The following is a 16,794-nucleotide window of genomic DNA, read 5'->3' as shown; positions in this document are numbered from 1 at the left end:
TGCAAACAGTGAAATATACAAGTTTTAAATGATGAGTTTTGACAGGTGACTCCACCTGTGTAGCTTATATCCCTATCAAGATTTAGAACATTATTCTCACCCCAGAAAGTTCTCTCTTCCCCTTTCCTGATCAGTCCCTTGGCACATCAGGCAATTGTTCTAATTTTTCAAAAATCATAGATAAGTTTTGCTTGTTCTAGAACTTTATATAATTGGACTCATATACTATGTTCCCTTTGTTTCTTGCACCTATCTTAATGTTTTTAATATCCGTGTTCATTCATCCTCTTATCAGTAGCTCATTACTTTTTGTTGTTGAGTAGTATTCCATTGTAGAAGTATACCTCAGTTTGTGTATCCATTATTTTTTGATGGACTTTTGGCCTATTTCCAGATTTTGGCTATTATGTATAAAGATTCTGAGTATTGTATAAATTTCTAGTAGACATGATGCTGGATTAGGGAAGACCTATATGTTTAAGTTTTTAAGAAACTGCCAGACCTTTTCCCAAAGTGATTGTATCATCTTACACTTTCATCAATAGGGTATGGGTTTCTTTTTTTTTTTTTTTTTTTTTTTTTTAATTTTTTTGCATGCTCAATGATTGGAATGTCAGAGTTGAAATTCGTAACTTTTCTTATATTTAGATGAATTTAAAATGCTGAGCAGAAAAATGCTGAGCATGTAGTTTTGATATCTGGGAATATTGTAGTTTTATTTGTTTTTGTTTTTTTTTTCTATTTTAGCCTCTACTGCATATATGCTTTGATAAGAGTATTGAGAAATGTGATGAAATGTATAGTCCCTGTCATGCTCATAAAGTATTCTGAAAATGATATTTAATGCAAAGAAATATCTTCTGGGTTTATTTTATACATAATGATATTTAGATGATATTAAATCTCTCTTATTAAAGAAAACTGGATGATTACTGGTTCAGAGGAACTTGTATATTAATGATTGTAAATTTTTTAGTGTAATAAAACTGTTTCAAACCTTAAATTTATATTGCAGTTATATGTTAATTATATTAAAAATTCTGGTAGGTTTTGGTAATTTTAAAACTCAAAAAATATAATCTGGGAGAGTATTTATATTCTTTGTTGAATTTGATTGTATGAGACATTTTAAATTTCATTTGCTCTATTGAAACTGTATTTGGAATTTTTGAAAGAAAAGGAATAGAGACTTGGGTGTATGAAATGTATAACTAAGCCATCCAATTATAGAGTAACTGTGCTTAGGAATCATTTAGATGATAATGTTCACTATCAATATTAAAATGACAATATCTCCCTCTTCCTCTTTTATCAAAGCATGGTTTTAAGCATCATGCTTACCTTGTGAATCTGGCTTATAGGCATTCAAGTCTTTTGTTTATGCAACTGTTTTTGGTCTTGATTTGTAAAGTACATTATTGGGTCAAGGTGGAAATAGATCAGATCAAGTTTAGAAATAAAAATTATAGTTAGAGTGGAATTGTTGGGGGTGATTAGTCTGGAACGTAGCAAATTAGTATTTTATGTATTACAAATAGTCTAGATGTAGGAGGTTTTGTTCCTTATGTGTTTAATTCCCAATATCTTTATTCTTCTTTTTGGAATTTCTCTCTTTCCTGCCTTAATGACCTGTATTTAAAATGGGACTAAATGGGAAAGGGACAAAGACAAGATGATGATGATGATGGTAGTTAATAGGTAGTATGTATTACATGTTAAGTACTGTTCTAAGTGTTTTACATATGTTAGCTAATCTAATGCCCACAAAAAAATCTGTGAGGGAGGTACTAGTATTACATTCATTTACAGATTCATGAACTGGCATAGAATGGGAAATAGCTTGTCCAGGGTCTCAAAATTCAGACCCCATCAGATTGGTTCATACTCTTGTCTTCCTCCTACTGTTCTGCAAAAGAAAGGGTATATCTGAGAATCTTCTGATATTTCAAAGTTAATTATAAGTAATTTCTGAATTCTCAGTTTATTATCTATTCATTTTTTTCTTGGTGCAGGAAGGGTCTTGGACACAAGTCAACTCTTTAGGCTCTGGGAGTACAACCGGGTATTTGATTTGGATGAAGACATACTTTTCACCTTTGTTTTACTGCAATCCTGTGGAATCACATTTTCTTGGATAATGTAATAAAAGATAAGAGCAAGTTTAAAAAATGCAGAATGGTATTATTAGTCTTTCATTCAATGTACATTGACTACTACTGGTAGAAATAATACAAAAACAAAACTAAAATTGCACACCACAAAATTTTTTGGAGTTCAAAAACTGATCAAGTATCCTGTCTTTTTTCTTAATCCTAAAAACCTCCAAACTTTATCTGGGGAAAATCAAGGTTGGTAAAAAAAAAAAAAAAAAAAAAAAAAATCAATAAATGACAACTACTAGTTATCTAAAACCTGGTAAATTTTCTTGACTAAAAAATTGATGGAGTAATACAGTTTTAGTAATATTTAGATAATCAAAATCCAACTTAGCAAAACTGCATTTGGTAGAAATTATGGTTATAAAAACTAATGTTTGCAAAAGCTGTAATCTGTAAAATAGGATTCATAAAAAAGTGACCAAGGAATCAAATCTTTGTTATAAAGTTTACTTGGAAAATAATCCTGAAGGTAACAACTTATACAAATGAAAATTAAAATGGTCAATAATGGAGAGGAGTTCAAAGTTAATTCCTAAAGCTACTTTCACATGAAAATTAATTTTAAGATAATGCTCTCTTAATATTTTTATAAGTATGAAGTCAAATGCACTTTGATTCAAAATGGCAGTTTTCAAAAGTACCTATTATTCTGGGCATATGGTGATGAGCAAGATCAAAATAGACCCTTCCTCTCAGGACTTCATAGTTTAGTGGGGAAGTAATCTGTCACATAATTAATTGCTGAGATAATGTTGAAATAATAAAGCAAGATCTATCTAGCTTGGTGGTCAGGAAATTTAAAGTCTATGACTGGGTGAATAGAAGTTAATTTGGAATAGCATGTTGGAGGAAGAGGTAGAAGGTTAGAAGTAACATGTTTTCTTAGAGACCATTAAGACTAATGGATTTTAAGCAAGAAGGATACTTAATGAGATCTACATTTAAAAATAGATAAATATAGTAAATACAGAAAATGGCTTTAGGGAGTAGAGGTGGCAAGACATCTCAGGAGGCCTGTTGGGAAGATCCTACAATAGTCCAGATCAGAGATGGTGCTTTGAAGAGTAGAGGTTATGGAGAAAGCAAACAGTACACAGCTTTGAGAGCCATGTGGGATCTAGAATCACCTGGATTTGTGGTTGATTGGCTGTGGAACTGAGAATAAAGGATGTCAAGGATGATTTCCAACTTTTTGGCATGAATCAGGGTGGTGGTACCCTTACTGAGAAATGAGAAAACTGCAGGAGAAGCAATTTTTGGAGAGAAGACAAGTGGGCCTGATGAGATGTTCATGTAGATTGGTCTGAGGGGCAGTTATGTACAGATATACAGAACTACAATCATGATCTGGGCTAGAGAAAAAAAATACAGGTTTATGCAGTGGTAGTATCAATTTAAGGAGAAAGGCACATTGAGAGGACGTAGAACTCCAGTCTGATGAACTGGCAAAGATGTTCAAGAAGAAGCAACCAGAGAAGTAAGGAAAAATTGAAATGTGTTAGAGAAGCTAACCTAAGTAAAAATAGGGTTTAGTATTTCAAGGAGGAAGTAGTCAACATTGTCAAATGCTTTTGAGAACTCTGATGAGGACTAAAAAAATATCTTGTGGATTTATTGGCAAGGAGTTTGTCAGTAGCCTTTAACAGGATAGTTTTGGTGGAGGACTGGACTGGAAGCCGGATTGGAGTACAGATCTTCCTTGACTTGTGATGGGGTTATGTCCTGATAAACCCATCATAAGTTGAAAATACTGCAAGTTGAAAATGCATTTATACACCTAACTAACCTACCAGTCATCATAGCTTAGCCCAGCTGACCTTCACCATGCTCAGAACATTTACAGTAGCCTATAGTTGGGCAAAATCATTTTTTTAAAAAGTTGTATTTATTCATTTTGAGAGGGAGAGTGGGAGAGAGTGAGAATCCCAAGCAGATTCTGCACTGTCATCACAGAGCCTGACATGGGGCTTCAACTCACGAAATCGTGACCTGAGCCGGAATCAGGAGTCGGATGCTTAGAAGACTGAGCCATACAGGCGCCCTGGGCAAAATAATGTAACACAAGCCGTTTTGTAATAAAGTGTTGACTATCTCCTGTAATTTATTGAATAGTGAGAGTGAAAAACAATGGTTTTGAGTGTATTGGTTGTTTACACTCATGATTTGGTGGCAGACAGGGAGCTGTGGTTCGCTGTCACTGTCCAGTTTCACGAGAGGATTAGACTACATATTGCTAGCCCAGGAAAAGACCAAAATTCAAAATTTGAAGCTGATATTTTCCCATGGATGTTGAAAATTTATCTTTAGTTCCCAGAGCTTTAAAATGTTAGCGGTAAAATAAAATGTGGTAATTATCGTGTTGTTCTATTTAAACTGAGTTTGTATGACTTTGAGATGATAAGAATTTGTATTCATTGTACTCATGCTAATGCTAGCATCTGATGTTTGAATTTCTCAACTTGTAAAATACAGGCGTATGACCAAATATTTTTTCATACTTTTTAGTAACATCTAATTTTCTTATGTTCTTATTTTTGTTGAAATGATCTTTCTGCTTAAAGTCATCTCTAATAATGTGGTTTTATTTTATTTTATTTTTTTGTTCTAGTTCACTCAGCCCCTAAAGAAATTACAGTGCCTAAGAGACAAGAAGAGGAAGAACCTGATAGCCTAGTTAAATATTTCAGTGTTGTTTGGTGTAAGGCTTCAAAGAAAAAACACAAAAAGTGGGAAGGTGATGCTGTTCTCATTGTAAAAGGAAAGTCATTTACATTAAAGGATTTGGAAGGCAAAGACATTGGAAGAGGTATTGTGATATTACATAATGCTTATGATTTGGCCTAAAATTAGTATATATCTGAGGTTACATAATTAAAATGGGTTTTATAAAGTGTTAGTTTAAGATGCTCTTTAACTAAATTATAGTAGTCAGTCTGACAGTCTTTTTATTTTTTTAGTGTTTATTATTTTTGAGAGAGAGAGAGAGAGAGCATGAGCAGGGGAGGTGCAGAGAGAGAGGGAGACACAGATTCAGAAACAGGCTCCAGGCTCTGAGCTGTCAGCACAGAGCCTGACACAGGGCTTGAACCCACAAACCGTGAGGTTATGACCTGAGTCAAAGTCATACGCTCAACCGACTGAGCCACTCAGGTGCCTCATCAGTCTGACAGTCTTATGTATACTAACTCACTGAAGCAAATCCCATTCCATGGATCCATTTTCTCTAAAATGAAATGGCTAGTCAGGGTATATACAGTTATTCTGGTATTTTTCTGAGATTAAGCAGTTTGTCTTAGTGTACTTTTCTCCCCAGAATGCTAAATGATTAAAATTAGAAAGGTGTTGATGTCAGGAGTGGAATATTATCTAATTTCAATGATATCCAATAAAATTTTGAAAAAAAAAAGGTAATGGCTAGGAATGACCTAGATTAATACATATAAATTGGAGGTTATCATTTCTGTTATGATATAAATGTTGCCAGCATGATTTGTACTAATACAGGTTAGCTCACAAATTCAGAATGCTTAACACCAACCATGCTTTTTGGCATTGTCTTCAATCATTCATTCATTCATTCATTCATTCAATAATATCATAGTTAATAGTTTTCAGTAACCGTTATGTGCCAAGCACTATGCTAGGAGTAAACATTCAAAAATGGATATGATTTATAGTTTAGTGGGGACAAGGCAATATAATTGATAATTAGGAGGCAATAATAGAATTGTTTCATTGAGAATTTGTACTCAGTGCAATAGGAAATAGGCCATTTAGATCTGCCCAGGAGGCTGGGGGAAAGCTTCATAAGAGTAATTGCTTAAGGTAGTATTTGAAGGATAGTTTTGTAGGGTATGAGAAAGGGGCATACAGAAGAGGGAGTAGTATATGCAAAGGTATGAAAGCAGAGAAGTAAAACTAATTCAGTGTTTCAGGAATGTAGTCTGTGAAGGTCAGGGACAGAATGATGAGTGGAGGCTGAGCTGAATTATCTGCAACAGAACTTTTGTATTATAAAAATATTGAACAACTATTATATATATGTTATTCTCAGCTTTTAGAGGAATTAAAAAGAAAATTACAGTTCATATTCCATGTTGTTGGTTAAGGTAGATTGGGGCCAGATTTTAGGAGAACTTGTTTATACCTATATGGTGAAATTACATTCTAAAGCCAGCTAGAGAGGTAAAATTATCAAAATTACCCTGGAATATTCCTTACCCATAAGGCATAGTATACATGGTTTTGTGTATGTGTAGTTTATAATAAAATGGTCTTTCAGTTGCATGTAGCAAAAAATGCAAATCAGGTTTCAAATAGTGGGTTTTTACTCTGCACAAGTAGAATCACCTAAGGTGTTTTTATTTATTATTATTAGTAATAATGCTCATAGGAAATGCCAATTTCTGTATCTCTGCTACTGTTTTATTTATTTCTTATTTTAATTTTTTTATACACTTATAAAAAAAGAGAGAGAAGGAGACACAGAATCTGGAGCAGGCTCCAGGCTCCGAGCTGTCAGCACAGAGCCTGACGCGGGGCTCAAACTCAACAAACTGCGAGATCATGACCTGAGCCGAAGTCGGATGCTTAACTGACTGAGCCACCCAGGTGCCCCAATTTATTTATTTTTTAAATGTTTGTTTATTTTTGAGAGAGAGTGCGAGTGAAGGAGGGGCAGAGAGAGAAGGAGACAGAGGATCTGAAGCAGGCTCCGTGCTGATAGCAAGCCTGATGTGGGGCTGGAACTCAGGAACTCCTGAGATCATGACCTGAGCAGAAGTTGGATGCTCAGCCAACTGAACCACCCAGATGCCCCACCTAAGGTGTTTTTTAAAAATACCAGTGCCAGGTCCTGACCTGGCAGGATTTATTTGGCCTGGATGGTGGAGAGAGGCACTGGCATAAATATATTTTAGGTTTCTAGGTTCGACCGGGGCTCGAACTCATGAACCGTGAGATCATGACCTGAGCCGAAGTTGGATGCTTAACGGACTGAGCCACCTAGGCACTCTGGTTTCCAGGTGATATCTAATATCTAACCACTGCTTTAAGCAATAAAGAGGATTTTATTGGCTTTCCAAATGAAAACATCCAAACATAAGACTCTATTGCTTAATTATAACAATAAGTGTATCAACTTGGAGTTAATTTTGTAAGTTATTGGCTCTAATGGAAGCAGTTTTTCTTTTAAATGAATTGAATGTACAGCATTTAAATATTGTTAATGTAGGGGGGTTCCTGGCTGGCTCAGTCGGTTAGGTGTCCAACGTCAGCTCAGGTCATGATCTCAGTTTGTGAGTTCGAGCCCCGCGTTGAGCTCTGTGCTGACAGCTCGGAGCCTGGAGCCTGTTTTAGATTCTGTGTCTCCCTCTCTCTCTGCCCTTCCCCTGCTCATACTCTGTCTCTCTCTCTCTCAAAAATAAATAAACATTAAAAAAAAATATATATATATATATAGTTAATGTAGGGATAGAGCCTCAAGAAAAAAACCAAAGACTGGAGTGCTGCAGTTGCTAATAGCTCATGGTAATTTGGTTAAGTTCATCTGACCATCATTACGTGATACCCAGAAAAAAAAGAGTTGTGGGAAACAAAGCTCAAGACTTTTAAGAAAGTCTTCTGGAGATTCAGAGATGTTTGAGAGAGTCATCTCTGTGGATCAAAGTGAAAGGAGAGATTCTGGAGTTAGACTTCTAAAGATGCCTCAAAATTAAGTTTATTCTCGTCTCCCATTTACATGTAACTCAGATGAATAGTAATTGGATTCTATATGAAGATGAAAATCTTTATTGATGTGGAGTGGTCAATACTGCAGTGGAATTGAGATAGTTTGGGGAATGGAGGGATGGGTCTTTTGCATTTAGGAACACCAGGTAAGTAATTTCTTCCTATATCAGAGCATTAAAATTAAAAATTTTTCTATCATAAATAATTTAAGAAGATATATTGGCTACTGTTTGGCCCAGACTGTAAGGTTTAGCCCAGTTTTAATAGGGTGAATTGTAGCACTTTATAGCTAATTTAAAAGGGTCCTATCATGTTTTCTAAAATGTGACAATCTTTTATTTCATTTTTAGAGACTTAAAAACATTTATGGTATGCAATTCTTGCCTCTTTTAATGGCCCAGTAACTGTACACTTAATGTAGGCAAGCACAGGAATCTAAGATTCCACCACTCTATGTATCTGGTTAATGAGCTCATTTTGAGCAGACTGTGACTGACTTACTCATATTTATATTTCATTAGCACCTTGCATATGGCAACACTTAATAAATGTTGAATTAATACTTCAGAGAAGCTTGATATTATAAAATACCCCACTTTTTAATTCAAGAGCTAGAACTTAGACTATCAATGACCTTTTGCCACAAATGCATTTTTACTTTGCTATCTCATGTGGAACAGTAAAGTACTGATTGTGGCAGCAGTTGCTTTTATTGCTAGTTTTCCACATTTCCACTTGTTTCTAAGTGGAAATAGAGATGCCATGGTATTTCTCTAGTTTATTCACAAGAAGGGAAGGTCCCATATAGCCTACAAAACTCTTCTTGGCTTGATTTTCAACAGACAACAGATGGCAAAACTGTGAGTACAGTGAGTTACGTTTTCTTTTTTTTTTAAGATTTTATTTTATTTTTTAAGAATGTTTATTTTTGAGAGAGCAGGAGTGGGGGAGGGGCAGAGAGAGAGGGGGACAGAGGATCCAAAGCAGGTACTGCACTGACAGCAGTGAGCCCAATGCTGGGCTTGAACTCACGAACTGTGAGATCATGACCTGAGCCGAAGACAGAAGCTTAACTGACTGAGCCACACAGGTGCCCCTAAGATTTTATTTTTTTAAGTAATCTCTACACTCATCGAGGGGCTCAAGCTTACAACCCTGAGATCAAGAGTCTCATGCTCTACTGGCTGAGCTAGCTAGGGCACCCTTGGCTATATTTTCTTTAGATTTTTTTTTTTTTTAACGTTTTTTTTATTTTTGAGAGAGAGAGACAGAAATACAGAGTGTGGGCGGGGAAGGGACAGAGAGAAATGGAGACAGAGAATCCAAAGTAGGCTCCAGGCTCTGAGCTGTCAGCACAGAGCCTGATGCGAGGCTCAGACTCACTAACTGTGAGATCATGACCTGAGCCGAAGTCGAACACTTAACCAACGGAGTCACCCAGGTACTCCAGCCATATTTTCAATAATTAAAAAAGGCCTTGCTTTTTCTTTTCTTTTTTTTTTTTTTAAATTTTTTTTTTTTTTCAACATTTATTTATTTTTGGGACAGAGAGAGACAGAGCATGAACGGGGGAGGGGCAGAGAGAGAGGGAGACACAGAATCGGAAACAGGCTCCAGGCTCCGAGCCATCAGCCCAGAGCCTGACGCGGGGCTCGAACTCACGGACCGCGAGATCATGACCTGGCTGAAGTCGGACGTTTAACCGACTGCGCCACCCAGGCGCCCCAAGGCCTTGCTTTTTCTAAAGCTTGGTTAATTTTTATAGCTTTATTATTTATTCCTTCTGATTTTTTTAGTGTTTTGTGTTTTTTTTTAACCAAAATGATAAAGTATGTTTTCATTCTGCTCCTTGGTTATACAAGGCTGTTTGCATTCAAAGTACAGTTTTCACTCTGTACAGTTATGGGAAGGTGACTATGGTATCACTAATTATGTCATCTTAGAGGGTCAGTAAATTAAATTCACACACTCCCTTCTCAATTTAAAGGCCTTGCATATAAATTCAAAGAGCTTGAAAAGATTGAAGAGGGCCACAGAGTGATGATTGGTGGAAAAGAAGTAGAAGTCATGGGCATAATCTCTCCAGATGATTTCAACAGTGGCAGATGTTTTCAACTTGGAGGAGGAAGCCTTGCTATCTCAAGTTCTTCTCAGGCTGCCAAGAAGTGTTTCTCTAACCCCTTCAAAAGTGTTTGTAAACCAAGTTCAAAGAAAAATAGACCAAACGGTTTCCAAGATTGTAAACCACGTCATGACCCACATGCACAAAGTAAGATGTAAAAAATAATTTGAATATTCTGTTTTAAAACTGTCAAAAGATACTGGCATGCGAATTTAAAGTTTAAGTTTTGTTTAAAGTTTTCAGGTGAAAGTATATATTATTCTTCAGGTGTACAACTGACATAAGGAATAATGTTGAAGCTATATAACAATATAGTTTGGGAATCATTTTATAAATAAATGCCTAATTCTAAGAATACAGTAGTGGAGAATACTTGTGTTGAAGGAAAAATATACAAATTGGAGATGTATACACACATCATACATGTATATGATTTTGAATAATATCTGATATTTCAGCAAGAAGAAATATTAGTCAATTCTTGAGTCAGGATTATGTTTATATTTCTCTTTTGACAACTGTATGTTTTGATCACATCCATTAATGTATTAAAATATTGAATGATGAGATGTCATGTAAATAACTTAAATTTTACTTATAATCATTAAATTTAATGATTTAATTTTAATATTAATGAGTCTAATTTAAAAATAATATTAAAAATAAAACCTCACCTGTTTTTTGATTGTTTACTTAACAGGGATTTCTTCAGTGCCTTTTTTTGCAGTGTAAACTGTCATCAGAGATCTTCTCATTTGTTGAGAAGACAGACAAATAAATTTGGATTGTAAAGCAATAGTAGATGTCAAATTTGGGGTATCAAGTAGGTTGCTTTCATAGTAGTGGTAAAATGAAAAGTACATAAAGCAACATAATTTTTTGCAAGTATTATAGAGATAGAATTTTTGAAATAAAGGGACTGTTGAGATCAGTTTCTTCCCTTTGCATTTGAAGAAAGTAAGTCCCAGAAAGATGAACCGACTTGCCTAAATTCAAAGAACTATTGCCATATTTGGGATAAAACCCCAAATTAAAAATTCCTAGCTCTATATGAGCTTACCTGAGACTTAATTGAAAGAAAGTGGAAGCTTCTGCTTCTGTTTTTTCTTTTATCCAAATATTTTATCTGTCCCACCAGCTCTTTCAATAGGCTTCCTTCTCTTTTATTCTTTCTCTCTGCCTTCCTATTACATAATAGAGGGATGTGGGGAACCAAAAAGAATAATGTGCTTATTTAAAGATCTGAGTTAGAGTCCCATTTTCCCACTGAACTAACTGGTTCTTTGTCCTCTTGGGGGAGTCACTTGTCTCACAAATGGCTGTGTCTCCTCAAGTCTACATTGTGGGTTCTAATTACTACCATAAAGACGTAGAGTGTCTGCTATATACCATGTACAATAAATATTTGTTGACTGAATGGAAAATTTTATTGTGATAACATATATATATGTGTACATGTATGTATGTGTGTGTGTGTGTGTATAATATAATAAAAGCCCTTTGTGTTAATGATTCTCATTTATTTATCTTGCCAAGGGTAGAACTAGGTTGTAGACTTAAAATGAAAGCATGAAAGATTTTGTTAGCATTAAGTGGTGCCTCATTATTGTGAAGGTAGAGAGAGGCACCTTAAAATTTGAACTGGTGTCCTGTTATTGTGGTGGTTTAGGTTTTATCTTTCCTGAAGATGGATGCTTTGTTAGTTGACTTAGATCCTATGGTCCTTCTTGCTTGAGTGTATTATCCTCCCCTCTTATCTTTTCTTTTTTCCCCTTTGTATTATCCTCACCTCTTCTCTTTTTTCCCCTTTATGCTTTTCACAAGAGAAAAAATGGGGCCATTTCTTGGTTAGAAATCCACAAGGAATATACTCTTGCTCTGCTACTGGAATATAGAGGAAAGCCAAGAGTTAAGTTTTCCATTTTCACATCCTAATCCTCTGCCTGCCAGGAATTGACCTCAGAAATGGGAGTTTCTTTTAGTTGCTCAGAAATCTAGGAAGATCCACAGAAAACTTTCCTCACTTTCCTCACTAATCACTAATGGTAGACATGACCAGACTCTCATTCCTGTGACTGCATATTTCTGCATTGCTGGATATTGTTTTAATCTACTAGAACCTGTTTTCTTTATCTCCCCTTCTCCTTTCTGTTCTCTTTTTCTTTTTGTTTATTTTAAAAATCTATTTCATTTTTTTTTTAATGTTTATTTATTTTTGAGACAGAGAGAGATGGAGCACGAACAGGGGAGGGCCAGAGAGAGAGGGAGACACAGAACCCGAGGCAGGCTCCAGGCTCTGAGCTGTCAGCACAGAGCCTGATGCGGGGCTTGAACTCACGGATGGTGAGATCATGACCTGAGTCGAAGCTGGACGCCCAACCGACTGAGCCACCCAGGCGCCCCAAAATCTATTTCATTTTTTAACCATGATGCAGACATATAAATATATCCCCAAAATAATTTTGATGAATTTATTACCTGACTTTAGATTAATTGAGACCTGCTTTCTAGTTATATTTGAGTTTGTATTTTTTGGTGATATTTTAATAAATCTTAAACTGTATTAGCATATATCTAAAGAATTACATTATTATTCAATGGTTGCTTTTATTTGCTGCTTTTTAAAGATAAATGAATTTGACATCCATGAACGTAGTAATTAACTTGAAGCAAATAATGATGGTGAAGTCAATGGAAAATTTGTCATCCTTTCTCAGTTCTTCTGGTTAATAGAAGAAGTAATAGTCATTGTTAGTGTGTACAGAAGTGAAAATAATGGGAGCCTTTATGTTAAATTTGGGGTGCCTTTCCAAAATAAGAAGCTGTGATCATTTGCAAGTGCAACTGGGCAAAATTCCAACCTGTGCTTTTGGTTGGAAATCGTTCTCTTTGCTCTGAATACTGAGCTATTAAATGTGTGGCTTACTGAATACTCTATTAAACAGTAGTGAATTTTAGTGGCTTTTTTTTTAAGTTTATTTAGTTTGTGGGGTCCCTGGGTGGCTAAGTTGGTTAGACATCTGACTTTGGCTCAAGTCATGATCTCATGGTTTGTGGGTTCGAGCCCCGTGCCGGGCTCTGTCCTGACAGCTTGGAACCTGGATCCTGCTTTGGATTTTGTGTCTCCCCCTGTCTCTGCCCCTTCCATGCTCATGCTCTGCTCTCTGTCTCTCTTTGAGAGAGTGAGAAAGAGAGAGAGAGAGTATATATGAATGAGTGCAAGCAGGGGAGAGGCAGAGAAAGAGAGAGCGAGAATCCCAAGTATGCTCTGAACTGTTAGCATAGAGCCCAATGGCCAGGCTGGAGTTCATAAACCATGAGATCATGACCTGAGCCGAGATTAAGAGTTAGGCACATGACCTGCTGAGCCACCCAGGTGCCCAATTTCAGTGGTTTTGAAGTACTTTGGGGCATATGAAGTTTGGAAAGCCCTTTGAAATTCTCTGCCTCAAATCTTACATTGATAAGGCATGAGATTTTATTTTTTAATTTTCCACTCTTGCTTAGTATCACTGTTACTAAACTTCAACTTTTTTGCCACAAAGGATGGCAAACATTTCTAAGTTATGAGTAATTAAAGCAAGATAATGTAGTTGCTGACAAAGTGAAATTGCAACACATTAATAGGTAAACTATCATCTTTTTCCTAAGATTCTCTTGTAATGTCACGACCAGACAATAATCACCAGTGGATGTTCAATAAGAACTGTTCTCCTATTGTGGATGTAGTGATAGATCCTTACCTTGTATATCATCTTCGACCACATCAAAAAGAAGGGATCCTGTTCCTATATGAATGTGTAATGGGAATGAGGTAGGAAAATAATTTGTTTATTCTGACTTTTGATTTAACCAGTAACATAATGGTTTTCTAGAAAAAGTCTGATAAAATGAGTCTCAGTATATCATGAATTATGCTTAATGTGTGCATTTATTCCAAAAGTGGTTCTTGATGGAATCCCATGTGCCAGATATCTTGCTAGGAGCTGGGCATACAGGAGTCAGGACCATGGGTCCTATCCTTAAGTAGTTTTTAAAGTATTTGAAGAAATAGGTAAATATAGTCAACCTTAATGTGGTACAATAAGAGCTCACTAGTATGAGAAAGGCTTATGAGGGCAAAATTGAGTAGCTGTTAATTCTGCTTATGAGACTTTTGAAAAAATATTTTCTTCTTATCTCACTTCTACTTAAAAAAAAAAAAAAAGGAGTCTCCCCCACTCCCTTTTAAATATTTATTTATTTATTTATTTTGAGAGAGAGAGTGTAAGCAGGGAAGGGGCAGAGAGAGAGGGAGAGAGAAAATCCCAAGCAGGCTCAGTGCTGTCAGTGCACAGCCCTATGCAGATTCAGGGCTTGATTTCATGAACTGTAAGATCATGACCTGAGCAGACATCAAAAATTGTATTCTAAAAAAAAAAAAAAAGAACTGGATTTTTAGTCATCTGAGTCACCCAGGTACCATCCCCAAAAAAGGAATCTCCCTCATTCCCTTTTAAATGGAGTTTTCTGGTAAAGAACTGTAGCATCCTTTCTTAAAGATATTTTAGAGGACACACGCACACAAAAGCTTGATAAAGGAAGTAAAAAAGAATCAAAGGAACCTGCTAACATCTTGTTATATTTCTTTCTATATATATTTCCTTTTTGTTTTGCTTTTAATGCATAGGCCCTTGATTTTTAAATTGATCTTTTTTTTTTTTTAAATGTTTATTTATTTTTGAGACAGAGAGAGACAGAGCATGAACGGGGGAGGGGCAGAGAGAGAGGGAGACACAGAATCCGAAGCAGGCTCCAGGCTCCGAGCCATCAGCCCAGAGCCCAATGCGGGGCTCGAACTCATGGACCGCGAGATCGTGACCTGAGCTGAAGTCAGACGCTTAACCGACTGAGCCACCCAGGCGCCCCTAAATTGATCATTTAATGGGGAGTTGGGAATGTAAATTCCCTCACACTCTTTTTTTTTTTAAGTTTTTAAATTTTTATTAAAAACATTTTTTTTTAATGTTTATTTATTTTTGAGAGAGCGACAGAGCATGAGCAGAGGAGGGGCAGACACAGAATCAATCGGAAGCAGGCTCCAGGCTCTGAGCTGTCAGCACGGGGCCTGATGGGGGGCTTGAACTCACAAACTGTGAGGTCATGACCTGAGCCGAAGTCGGACACTCAACTGACTGAGCCACCCAGGTGCCCCAATTCCCTCACACTCTTAAGAACCCTTTGCATGATGACAGCTTAAGAAAATGCTATATCCCAGAAACTTTCTAGACTCCTGTTCTTTCTCAAATCTGCTCTTTTCTTTGGAGACCGTATCTCATTTGGCCTGGAAAGCAACTTTAATTTCATCTGTCTCACTTTCTCAATTTAATCAAACCTCAAATTTTAATTTTGAACTCCTAGATATCCCTTGATTCCAAATCTTTTCTGGCACCACACTGCAGCAGTGCTAGTAACTGACATTATACGATTATGTTTTGTTTGGATTTTTGCAGTGGCATCTAGCTGTGTAGCTGTTTCTGATGCTCCTCAAATTCACTCTTATTGCCACTAGCTTGATTTTTCTGAAAAACAGTTCTGAAAATGGCATTCCCTTGCTTAACATGCTTCAGACTCTCAGAACTTACAGGAGTGTTACCTGATCTGTAACACGCACTCTGCTCATGATTTGTGGGATTATTTTAGGTGGACACAGACAAGCCTTGTTTTTTAATTCTGATAGTAGTATATTTAGTTAATGAATTATTAGAAAAAACAGCATTTAAAATTTTTGATTTCGTTAATCATGCCTGGACTTTTCAAATAAATCTAAGTACAAAAGGGAGTTGACTTAAGGAAAAATAAATAATAACATATAGTATCACATATATGGCAAAAATTGTGATGGTAGTCATGAAAGACTGATGTTTGGGAGACATTGACTTGCAAGATACAGTCTGAGTTTTCAAGGATATGTATGCTCATCTTTAGTCTCTGGCTATCTTGCCAGGTTCATAGCCTTTGTATTTCCTTGTTTGGAATTCAGTTCAAGCTCCCACTGTGTTGAACTACTTGATTCATGTAATGAAATCTTATTTACCTTTGTTTGACAAGGTCCATCTTCCCAGTGAAGCCTTCCTGTTCTCTTCCCTCCACTGTGGAAGGATGGATCACTATTTTATCTCTGCCACTCTATATCTCAGCTGGCATTTGGTTTTGCATCGGCAAGTTGTTGATCTAAAATGGTAATAATGGGAGTGCCTGGCTGGCTGGCTCAGTCGGTAAAGCATGCAACTTGATGTCGGGGTTGTGAGTTTGAGCTCCATATTGGGTGTAGAGATTATTTTTAAAAAATTAAGGATTTTTAATTAAAATTAAAATTTTTAAAAATCTTTAATTAAAAAAAATGTTTATTTATTTTTGAGACAGAGACAGAGTGTGAGCGCGGGAGAGGGGCAGAGAGAGAGGGAGACACAGAATGGGAAGCAGGCTCCAGGCTCTGAGCTGCCAGCACAGAGCCCGACATGGGACTCGAACCCTCGAACCGTGAGATCATGATCTGAGCCGAAGTTGGACGCTTAACCGACCTAGCCACCCAGGCACCCCCAAAACAAATCTTAAAAAAATAAAATGATAATGACTGTAATTCATGTTTGTGACTTTTTTCTGTACTTTGAAATGGAAAACATATAGTTGAATTTTGGTTATTATTTTTACTAATAAGAAATAGAATGAATTAAACTATAATCAAACTGGGGGCCTCTGGGTGGCCCAGTTGGTTAATATCTGACTCTTGATTTTGGCTCA

General features: G+C 36.3%; 1 protein-coding gene across 8 annotated transcripts in view; it reads left to right on the top strand.

Annotated features, from left to right (window-relative positions):
* Window positions 1-16,794, top strand: part of LOC125156101 (DNA repair and recombination protein RAD54B) — a 96,417-nt gene that overhangs the window by 49,145 nt on the left and 30,478 nt on the right. For 7 of the 8 annotated variants that reach the window (XM_047841801.1, XM_047841798.1, XM_047841804.1 and 4 more), the window contains 3 exons: window positions 4,768-4,965; window positions 9,877-10,158; window positions 13,663-13,825. In XM_047841801.1, coding sequence (XP_047697757.1) covers window positions 4,768-4,965; window positions 9,877-10,158; window positions 13,663-13,825 — 643 coding nt within the window. Of the gene's footprint in view, window positions 1-4,767; window positions 4,966-6,734; window positions 6,771-9,876; window positions 10,159-13,662; window positions 13,826-16,794 lie in introns of those variants that run through there. The other variant, XM_047841803.1, reaches the window with a different exon arrangement.

The sequence above is a fragment of the Prionailurus viverrinus genome, chromosome F2 (assembly GCF_022837055.1).
Source record: "Prionailurus viverrinus isolate Anna chromosome F2, UM_Priviv_1.0, whole genome shotgun sequence".
Lineage (NCBI taxonomy): Eukaryota > Metazoa > Chordata > Mammalia > Carnivora > Felidae > Prionailurus > Prionailurus viverrinus.
The sequence above is the reverse complement of the archived record's forward strand: the minus strand, read 5'-3'. Positions and strand labels throughout refer to the sequence as shown.